A 12,104-nucleotide genomic window follows, 5' to 3' on the forward strand; every position below is an offset into this window, starting at 1 on the left:
GCTTTGGTCCATAGGTGAGCAGCGAAGTAGACCAGTGGCGAGAATTTTCGTTTTCTGGTTAATGAATAGGATACGAGCTGTTGTAACAGGTATGGGTTTATTGCTTTCAGGCATGGATGCATGACAGTGTTTTGTCAATTTTAGATTATGAGACTGTTTTTGTATATAATGTGCAGAATGATGTGACAGAAAACGTGCAAATAACTAATATGGCAAAGACCAACAAAATTATATGCAATTTCTTGTGCTCGTGTTAAAAGATAAATTAAATTACAACTGGAACTTTTTTATACCAGCATGAGAAACATCTACGCTTCATCTTGCAATGAGCAGGACTGATAGTATCGCACATCCACCGTGATCCCGAGTCTCTTCTGCCCATGCCCTTAGGCTACCGAAAGATGCTGCATGTTTGCACTGCTCGCTCAGTCCACGGACGCTAAGACCCTGGGTTTGCCTAATGCTGATTACGTCACCATTCCGCCCTGGTATCCACTGAAAGTCGCCAACTACAAGTAAGCACTGTCACTTTACTTCAGCATTTCTGTAACATGCTTCTTACTGTGTAGCCTAAATATGGACCTGCGTTTACCATGCAGTGCATTATTTTTTTTTGGGGACATGTATACGACATTTATGTATATTCATTTGTGTTGTATACAATGATAGTTTTAGTATCTCTTTACCGCCACAAGAACACGGACAACCGCGCCCACACACACACATTGACACACACGCGCGCGCACACACAAACACATGTACACGCGCACACATACGACCACGTACACACACACACGCGCGCGCGCGCGACCACTACACACATACACAGATGGTGCGCGCGGTGGGTGTGTCCTCCCTTTGTCCTTATGGATCAGGGATGTCACTTTTTGCCTTTTTGTTTTATTTAAACCAAAACGTCTGTATTAGATAATACTCTCAGAGTCTGGGGATTTATCTTGTATCGTCAAAATATAAAAAGTAGGAACGAACTACCCAACTTTCCAAACTGAAAAAGACGAACCCGAGATTTGACCCCCTTTTCGTACAAAATACGGTGGATATTTTCGTTTTGGTGCTGACTAATCCACCAACCTCTAAACAGAAGTTTAGTTGACTCGGTAAGGGACTTTTCAGAAATTTTCTTTGACCTCGAAAAAGGCTTACGATACTTCTTGAAAGCATGTCAAGACTTATGAAGCTGTGTGCCATTGATTAAAGAGGAGCATTACCTACCTCATAAGCAGCTCCTTGCTGATAGGAGTTTTTAGAGTGCGGGTGGGAAACAGCTATTCTAACAGGAAGATCCGCCGGAAAGGGGTCCCCCAAGGAGGTTCTTAAGTGTGATCCTGTTGTCCATCGCTATAAATGACATCATAACATCATTCACGTTCTGTTTCGTGTAGTCTGTATGTGGATGACTTCCACACTATAGATGCTTCAGAGAAGCTTACAGGATGTTCAGGACACATGCAGATTGCAGTAAATCAGGTTGTGCAGTGGGCAACATACACACGGGTTCAAATTCTCTCCTATGACTTGGTTTATTTCCACAAAGGGGAAAGTTTCATCCTCCCTCTGTTTAGGACAAACCAATGCATTTATATCCAGGTGGAAGTAACTTTGGGTCTATTTTCTTTACTCAAAGCTTATGTTAGAGCCTCAAAGAGAAGCACAAGGTAATTCGCCGCTAATGACTTTAGGGCTGTTACGCGGCAGATGATCTTAATAATCAGTTAATCAACTGTTGTCCAACCATTTTCATGTTTCAAACATCTAGCTTCGAATGCTTGGCATTCCAAGTGCGTTTCAATAGTTTTCTTTCTCTACTGTTAGGCCTTCATCCAAAGAATGAAAACTTTCACGACACCAAAAGTTTCGCGTCCGATGCTTTTTATATTAAAATTTCGAAACACTTGTACGTGCCAAAACTCGTTTTTAGGTATCCCCTTAAGTTGTAATCCTTTGAATAACATGATTTCGGTGATAATGAACGCGAGGCTAAAATTGAGAGCTATCTAATCCCGTCTAGCAAGTAGTGTCCGCTAAATTCCCACACTTTTGTTTCTAAGGTAACAGCTCACTAAGTTCTTGTTTGGAGATTGAAATCAGTTTCGTACGTGATAGTGAACATTAAACGTTTTTCTACATAACTGACATGAACGGGATATTCAGCCTAGGTTAACCAAGCCTTTCCCATATAATACTACTTTGTATGTCCCTCAGTCTTTACTTAGCAACTTCCAGTGTTTTTTGTTATTATCTTATTATACAAGTCACCACATGTCCATTTTCACAGACTGAGGCATCTACATCCATCGCTAATTACAACAAAAGAAAAGCTGAGAAACTTCGATGTGCGGCTGTCTCGGCCCTTAAGCCACTCCATACCTAGTCAAACTTCAAACCCTTCATCAATGGCAACTTCAGCATCAATGCTTATATGGAGGTATAGATGGGGTTCTCTAACCCACCTCCAACATCACTCTCCACATATGCCGATTCGCCACTAAAAATGGACACATAAGGGTAGTCACCAGCGTTCAATCGTTTTTTATGGTTACCACATGTTTGGCGATTCTAGCCATTTAAACGTGGCTTGATATTGGAAAACTGAAGCTGATTGCTTTGTTCATATGAGGTTTCAGAATTAAATGCTCTTCTGTTTCAGTGTATACTCCGAACCAAGCACAACGCCGAGGTTTGAGGATCAGAAACACGATATGATCATGGTCGTCAGTTCTACATCGCTTCATTTGAGGAAGACTGCAGAAGGGAAAAACGTCATCCTGTCCATGAGTTCCTTGGTTATCTTAAGATGAATTTGCATGGCTTCTACAGGCGACCTACAATGATGTTGACGCAACCGTGAATGTCCCTTTGTTGTCTACAACGTATATTTTACAGTATAACCAAGTAATAAAAATTTTGCATATAATAACATATCTTTCCAGACATGTGCTTGCGACGACAGGCCAGCCCACCGCCGCCCGCAAAGCTTTTCCTTGCTTCGACGAGCCCGCACTGAAGGCAACCCTTCGAAATTCCTCGCAAGGGATCTGGGATGACGGCCCTCTCCAACATGCCATCGCCGAACTTGTGCCTGTGTGAGTAGTACTTCTTTAAACGCAAATGTTATTCTATCTAATATTAAAATGTTATTCTTAAGACCTTCCACTACATTCTTTAATCGAAGTTGATTTTCTAATCTCCACGTGAAGGAAAGGAGGGAGGGTGTGGGACAGTTACGAGAAGGAGCGTCCCCTGTCCACCTACCATCGTCGCCTTCATCGTGTCAGACTACTTTCAGATCAACTCGACGTGAATGACCGCATAGCCTTTCGAGTAATGAGAGGTTTTTTCGAAGATTGGTTTGATTAGTGAATGTTTTATCATCGTTAATTTCTGTCCTGTTTACGAGGGAGAAGAGAAACCTTTCTTGCATATCTTCTTGTTAAAAACACCGTAATTGATTTCAGACTTTTACGCTACTGATACATCGAATTGTAATATCATTATAAATTAGTTTTCATAATGCACCTTAGTGAATCATTGTTATCCTGTAAGCATGTGCAAAACACATGGTCCAGGGTTAAGTGCTTAACATTCTAACTATAAATTCTCTCTGCAGTATGGGCGCGATCAAGAACCATCGATCAAGCAGAAGTATGCCAAATGAGTGGGTCCCAGATCCTAAGTTTCTTTGAAGATTATTTCAACGGTGTCTTATCCCCTCCCGAAGATGGACAGATTGCATTACAGACTTCTCTGCATGAGCTATGGAAACTGGGGTCTAATAACGTACAGGTAATGCAATGACGTTAGTATAGAATATCCTAGCACCCTTATGTAACATTATTTTGATGTTGTTATCACTGTTATCACTTTAAAATAATTGTGTATGTTCCTAGTATATTTTATGTTCAAGTAGGATTTTTGTATGCAATTACCCCTCACTGAGCTATAGTAATCAATATTTCTATTCTCATACTGAATGTAAGAAGCACAGTTCAGTACACGAAATCATTATATCACCACCTACGAATTAAGCCCACTTTGGAATACTAATTTGTGATGGAGATCTAGACCTTCTTATTTATGAGCCTGATTATAATATTTTTTATACGAGAGAAGGAGAAAGACAATGTTAGGGTCGAGAATAAGATGTAACGCATTTACTAAGATAGAAATAGGGTTACTTATTTAATAGGCTACCTTCACAATCTTTTGAAGGAATTATTACTAGTGGTATATAATTTTGTGGAGCTCTAACGTAAAACTACATACCTCCTCTGTTAAAATATGCAGATATCTTGTTAACTTAATTTGCTAACAGCAATGCACAGTAGGTATTCCCAACTATGACAGAATTCGATGCCGTTTAAATCTGCTCTCAATCTAAACAGGAAATTTTCTCTTGTACGACGCACAAGTTTCAACTCCAGTCGACAAGTCCATTACTGCAGAAATTGTAATCCATGGTTGGCTCACCAGTGGTTCGGCCAATCTGTGACGCCCAAGTGGTGGGACGACCTGTGGCTCAACGAGGATTCGCGACCTATGTATAAAGTTACCTTGGTGTAGCTCTGTAATTCCTTGAGGCATGATATTCATAATAAACTCAATGAATACAGATATGCTATAACCTATAGCTATCTGTGTGAGTTTAGGGAGAGCGAAAATAGAAATATGAATCACGCGGATTACTAGTACGTGAAGGTGCAAGGATTAAGTGGTGAAAGTGAACAGCTTTTGTTTTTCTCCGTTCAAAAGCTTAGAACTCTCGTGGAAGACATGGAAACAACCCTCGTCGAATCGTCCTAATGGTGTTCGTTAAGACAGCCTAGTCCTCCCCAGATCAGCATTTCTGTCTCGGACCCGACGAAATATCTTGAAGTCTTTGTGACATATTCCTACAATAAGGTCGGTATTTTTCATTATTTTGGTGTTAGTGTATTTCCTTTGTCCGTATCAGTGCCTTATCTAATGTGTTTTCTTTCTACAACAACCTAGGATCGTCTATCCCGGATGATGACCCATACCTCACTGAGGCACCATTTAGGAAGGGACTGAACAACTACTTAAAAGCACTGTAAATATGCTTATATAAAAGTGTGCCCTATGGCATGTGATACCAACAGGGTGCATAATGTCTCCTTAGCTAAAGGTTTGAAATATGTATTGTGTTACTTTTCTCAATGTTTAGTCCGTTCTTCTTATTATTATTATTCTCCTGTATCTATTTCCATTTTCATTTAGGCACATACAATTGTTCTGTGCAAGACGACCTGTGGATGCCATCTGACATGGCGGCTCACGAGTATGGCATTCTAACCCCATAACGTGACTGTTAAGATGATCATGGACACTTGACGGCTGCAGATGGGCTACCCCGTCCATCCAGGTGACTAGAGCCCCGACGGACCCTCAGGCCATTTTAACCCAGGTGAGCTTGTACTCAGTGGAGAGAGGAAACATTCACTTAAACTATAAATTGTCATAATACATATTCCTGATATTTAATTTCAGAGCGTTCCTCGTAAAGGAGCGCAAACTCTTCCAACGACACGGATTTACAAGTGGTTGGGTGCCACTGACTTACACACGACCCAGTTCAGTGAGGCACTTCAACCAGATCAAGCCCAGTCTATTGCGATGAAGACTCCTGAGGACCACCGTCACGTCCTCATCCCTTTCCCCCCGAAGGACCAGTGGGTTCATCTTCAACCTACAGGAGACATGGCTTACTACAGAGTCAACTACGACGACCACAACTGGATCTATTATCCATGCAGTTGAAGAATGACCCACCAGTTTATTTGGTTCCCCGGCACATAGGACATATTTATCGATGATGCCCATTGACCTTGCCAGGCTGGTACAGTAATCTTCACTTTCTATCGTGCCTCTTTCTTTTCTCTTCTTTTCCAGTACAAGAAAAGACGAGCCGTTTTCTGTGTGTACATGATATCCAGATTATTATCACTCCTCCTTTTCATATTTAAATATCTAACATCAGCGAATGTTCATGTTTTTTGAGCAGTTAAATTATGCCGAAGTTACAAAATTAGCGGATTGAAATCAGTTTATGATTTCTTATAAGCAAAAACATGGGTCCTTCCAGTCCATCTCAGCTACAAGATTGCCATTGACTGTATGCATATTTGCGGAAGAAAGTGAATATCTGCTTGTGGGCTACAGGCGTCCATAACTCTGTTACATAGAGAGTATGGTTCAAACGCAGAAGTGGATTCGGCGCTCTCAGGTAAGACCTGATTCTCACCCAAGAGTCATTTTTCCCTCCATTAAACCATAAGTTGAGATAACGAATTGTTTTTAATCACCTTTTTTCACTATATGACTTGCTCACACATCCACATAAAAACTAATATACGATATACATATATATATATAGATATATATATATATATATATATATATATATATATATATACTATATATATATATAATATATACAAATATACATGTGTGTATATATATCTTTTTTAATTCATGCATGTATAAATTATATATAATATATAATATCTATAATATATATATATATATATATATATATATATATATATATAGATAGATAGATAATAGCTACGATAGATAGATAGAGATATGATAGAGATATATAGATATTTAAATGTTTGTGGTGTGTTTACTGTATATAATATATAATATATATCTATAGATATATATATATATATATATATATATATATATATATACTATTTTTGTGTGTGTTGTTTACTATATATATATGATATATATCTATATATATATCTATAATATATATAGATATATATTCTATCTCTCTATATATGTCAATATATATATACATATATGTATGTATAATATACCACTATATGTGAAGATATAGATTCTATATAATATATATATACTATCTCTATATATCTCATATATCTAACTACTAGTTTATATATCATCTCTATATATCGTATCTCGATATTAATTATAATATACTCCCAATTTAATGTAATATCTATATTTTAATATATATATATATATCTATATATCTATATATATATCTATATATATATATGGATATGTTCTACTCTATATACATCTATATATACATATATACATTTTAAATATATATATATTATTTAAATATTCATTAAAATTTCAAAAATAATTAAATAATTAATTTTTAAATTATAGATATATTATGTATATATATATACCTACTATGCATATACATATATATATAAATATACTATTACATATAGTCATATACATATAGTGTGTGTGCGTGTGCTTGTATATATATGTGTTGTGTGTGTGTGTGTGTTTGTGTGTGTGTGTGTGTGTGTGTGTGTGTGTGTGTGGTGGTGTGTGTGTGTGTTGTGTGTGTTGTGTGTGTCTCTATGATTTATCTGGTGCCCTAGCAGTTCGTACTTATGTCCAAATACAAAGAAGCATATCGATGACAAAATAAACTGTAATTTGATATTCTTTTATGTACAATAATAATAAATATATTATACAAAAAAAAATCCCCTCCCCAACAACCTTTAATAATAAAATAACACTAAACAAAAGACTTCGCCGGGAGTAAACATAGGTAGAGACACTCTCCTGTGGAGAGTAATCTAGAAGCTGACTGAAAGGCAGGTGGCAGCGTGGTCGGAGTCAGCCACTATCTGAAAATAAGATGGATCCAGTTTCTCTTAAGATCAGTGAATTCAGCCAGGAGTGAACTCGAGTCAGCCACCGAAACATAGCTCGTAATCTAAGTATCTACTTCAAGTACAGCAATATCCTCGAATATTATCATATCCTGTTATTGTTTCACGTGGAATTTTCCCTTCTTCATCTAGAATCGATAAAGAAAAAAATAGATTGTCTTAGCCAGGTCACATGGAAAATTCCTTAATTAGATAAAATTTTTTTTAATCAATATGGATCCGACATGGCAAATATGTATGTAATAACGAAATAATGAATGACTGATATTTTAATAAAACGTAACAATTACAACTAATTCTAGCCTAATTAGCCCACCCATAATACATATATATACAGGCATGCTAAAAACATATATACATACATATAATATTCAGATACATATATACATCTGTATATACTAATACATACATACCATACATTCATACAACATACATATACACCACTATATATGTTTGGTATGTTGTACGTGTATGTATGTTATCAAATTGCACGTATAAAAACATTTGGTTCTTTCCAGCGCTACCTCCTGGATTGGTGTTGCCGCTCTACGAGTCTGTTGGGTTCGACAACAAAATAGAGGACCTCTTTCTTGGAGCAACAGAAGAGGAAAATCGCTGTAACGTGGGCTTGTAACCTGGGTCCACAAGGCTGTCTCGACAAAGGTGCTCCTCTCTACAGGCACTGGAGTCATCATCCGACAATACGAGTAGGTGTAGCGCAGTGTGTGTAGCCTAATGAATGTGTAAATTTCTTCTTGCATCAGTATTATATTACTGTTGTCATTTTTTTATCTTAATATTATAATTGTCGATAATAGCATTACATTCATTGGTGATAGTGTTACTCTACAGTATAATTTCATGATCATTATAATAGCACTGTGACTAATGTTACCAAACTTGCTATCTATCCAATATAATGACCAGATTACTCTACCAAGTGAATATAATCCCATGAGCTAATCTAGATTCTCATTATATAACCATTTCAGTATCATTTCGCCAACCTCCAAAGCAACGGTGTGCTGTCACGCCATCGCCGAAGGCGGAGGGCCGAGTGGGACTTCAGCTTGGACCAGTACATTACCACCAGCGTCGCTACCGAGAAAAGCTTCTTCTCCACTCTATGTCCTGCACAACAGTCTTGGAGATCCTATCTAGGTACGATCGTCATATGTGAGAGGGGTGGCGGTTGGGAAAGAGAGATATTGTCAGGGAATTCAGAAAAAAATAGATCCGGGTATGGGGTGCTCTGATCATGATGGCACAATGGTAGGAAGTGCCATGACTCAAAAGCACTCCAGAAGTTCTGAAGTGAAGCTGATATTCACTGACTTCTCGTGTTTTCATGAGTAGCTTCTACTACCTCCACTTTTATGAGAAGCAGCTTTGGGTCGGTGTCGTCGTTATTGTATCGGAACCCAAGGGTGTAATGTTTTTGGCTGGTCAGGGATTATTTTGATGTTCAAAAAGTGAGAGAGACAAAACACAGGTGAGGAGAGTTGCGCTGCGTGCTGAAGTTTTCCTTAATTTCTTAATTTTTCCGATACCTCGAGATTGCCAATGAACTCGGTAATGGCATAAGACTTCAGATGGCTATATATGGTGTTATAGCCCTGAGTAACAATGTGTGGGTGGGACGCTCCTTGTATGGAATACCTCACATTTAATTGGAACAAATATTTATACTTGTAAGTCCTTGTCCTTTCACTAATATATAATTTGGAACACAGTCAGCATATACATTAAAATAAATAAACGTAATAAATATGAATAGAAAGGCTAGAGACAAACGAGTCAACCTAGATGTCCTCTGCATTTTTTTTACTTCCATTTCACAGCAGAAGAGGAGGAGAGGGCGATGTATAATAGGGTAACACAACCTTCAACCAAACAGGAACTCGAAAGGTAAGGTCGGTTGTCTGTGTATTCAGCAATACTATCAAGCATAACTAGATCACGCAAATAAACATTTCTCATAGACATAGTACTTTTTGTTCAATTGAAATTCACTGTGAAATCTTAACAGTCCTTTAACCACGAGCAATCACAACTTTTCAGGTCCAGTCGTTTTTGAGGAGGACGGTGTCCTTGGAGGAACCATAGAACGTCCAACCGGCAGAAGAGAAGGTCAAGAACAACGTTCGCCTGATGGACGCAACTATGACGTCATAAAGTCCAGTGGCTTGAGGAGAACGGGTTACTCCTCGAACTTCAGGGTCGTTTAATTCCTCCCGTCCGTCGCCCCTTTGTAGCTTGTTCTTCAAGACTGTCACAAATGCATTTTGTCTGGTGTGCACATAAAGATTATAGCTACCTATATTGTGTGTGTGTGTGTGTATAATATATATCATATATATCTATATATATATATATATCTATATATATATATATTTATACTTATCTATATTCAGCTTATTAATATATATATATATCAATCAATATTATCAATATATATATATATATGTATATATATCTATATCTACATATATATATATATCTATATATATTCTATATATTATATTATATATATATATATATGTATTCATATTTATCAATATGTATATATCATAGATCTATTATATATATAACTTTATTATGTAAATATATCTCATATATATTCTTATATAAATATATATGGTATAATATTTGTTTAATACATATATATCTTATATTTATCTTATACATATATATCTTATATATTTATTAGCTACTAATATCCTATAAATTTATTATCTCATATATATCAGATAATTTATTTATCTACATATATTCTCATATACAATTTATTATATCATACTGTATCATATATATTTTTTATATACATAATGTATCATATATAATTTAATTTATATATGTATCCATATATTTATCTATATGTGTATCATGATTATTTATTATATATGGTAATCATATATATTTATTATATATATATATATATATATATATAGTGTACATTATTATATATATATATATATATATTATATATATATCATATATATTTAGTTAAATATATATCATAAATTTATCCTATATGATTATACTAATACTTGTTTATAATTCTTGTCACTGTAAAATGAGTTTTCTTCAGTCCGGTATTCTAACATATAAGAAAATGATTGTCATATTTCATATGAAATTTATAAGTCTGCTGGAAATTTGATATGAAGTTCCTTATGTTATCAAAAGAAATATGATGATTAATATGTTCATCTACGTGTGGGGGGGAATTTGTTGGTTCAGCTAATAAAATTAGAATTTCTGACATACTTTTAATAACCGTGAACAGGTGAATTATCAATCACTGATACTAACTTAGTTGATTTATTATTTAAAATTATCTGCCCTTTGACAACCAAGGTCACGCGAAATAATTGTTGACTGAAATATTAAAATGTTTAAGAGTTTGAAATCTACCATAAACGCATAAAATATTGCATAAATATTATGCATAATTAAAATTCATTAAAATTCTTGCCCTTAGGAATTCATAAACCTATGTCACAAAACCTCCCCAATACATTTTTCAGTGTATATGGTCTGAGAATGTGCACATCTTTCCACTACATTGTGCACCGGGTTATGGCTTTTAGATCCCTCACAAAGTGTTTCCGTTAAAACCATCATCACCATGTCAATCTGTTAATACAACTCTACTTGTCGGTGGGATGGCTGCAGGTCACCCAACTGCCAAATTCGTCTCTAGTCTCTCACAGTTTTGTTTTTAGAGGCATGCCGTAATTGCTATCTCCATTTATCGTTAAGACAATGTGTGGGAAAGGAAAAATGAGCATCACAGGGCTGAGTGTATCTGCCTGAAACCTTCCGACAGCCCCACTCATTCCTCTGATATCATCATGCGCTGGCAACCCAATAAAGTTATTTTTTCGTATGATGACATCACTCTAAGTAGGGCCACCTCCCTCACACCCCTGGATGTGAAGTTTAAGCTCTTCATTGCTTCAAAGATACTGGAACTCTGCAGTGAAATTGAGGCTCACATCTCCAAAAAGACTGCCACTGCAATCTTCCTGCCTGCTTACTACTGCAAAGACCACACCATTTCAGATTCGAACTAATCTGTATATATTGCAATTCTGATCCTTGGTACTTGAAGTGTGTTGAAGAATCTCTTCCCTGACTTCTTAGGATCTATCCCCTTTTCCTGACGAAGTCCAGCTCGGCTTGATTGGTCCAAGGGGGCTTGGGGATTTAGAACATTGTAAGATTTTAAAATGAGATCTTCCCCCAAAATTCCTCATTCTTCTACTTTAGGATCGGCTATCCTCACGGGTTGAAAACCAAATCTGGATGTAGTAGATCCCAGAATCCCTTTATAGTCTCAGTAGTAACTAAGGTCACATAATCCCGTGGTAATTGAAAGAGGTG

General features: G+C 36.5%; 1 protein-coding gene and 1 pseudogene across 1 annotated transcript; both read left to right on the forward strand.

Annotated features, from left to right (window-relative positions):
- Window positions 1-2,815: 2,815 nt before the first annotated feature.
- Window positions 2,816-5,796, forward strand: LOC119585666 (endoplasmic reticulum aminopeptidase 1-like). The gene is made up of 8 exons (XM_037934343.1): window positions 2,816-2,865; window positions 2,952-3,104; window positions 3,219-3,352; window positions 3,629-3,804; window positions 4,366-4,559; window positions 4,973-5,089; window positions 5,380-5,443; window positions 5,527-5,796. The coding sequence occupies exons 1-8, from the start codon at window positions 2,816-2,818 to the stop codon at window positions 5,794-5,796; spliced, it is 1,158 nt and encodes a 385-aa protein (XP_037790271.1).
- Window positions 5,797-5,851: 55 nt separating this feature from the next.
- On the forward strand, window positions 5,852-11,333 carry LOC119585675 (annotated as a pseudogene).
- The last annotated feature ends 771 nt before the right edge of the window (window positions 11,334-12,104 follow it).

The sequence above is a fragment of the Penaeus monodon genome, chromosome 3, assembly GCF_015228065.2.
Source record: "Penaeus monodon isolate SGIC_2016 chromosome 3, NSTDA_Pmon_1, whole genome shotgun sequence".
Lineage (NCBI taxonomy): Eukaryota > Metazoa > Arthropoda > Malacostraca > Decapoda > Penaeidae > Penaeus > Penaeus monodon.

Bases quoted from the DNA above. Each gene is read 5' to 3' on its own strand.
- LOC119585666 (XM_037934343.1), top strand. From the start codon at position 2,816: ATGAATTTGCATGGCTTCTACAGGCGACCTACAATGATGTTGACGCAA. The intron at 3,105-3,218 runs GTGAGTAGTACT...CTCCACGTGAAG, and splicing joins ATCGCCGAACTTGTGCCTGT to GAAAGGAGGGAGGGTGTGGG. The intron at 5,090-5,379 runs GTAAATATGCTT...TGACGGCTGCAG, and splicing joins AACAACTACTTAAAAGCACT to ATGGGCTACCCCGTCCATCC.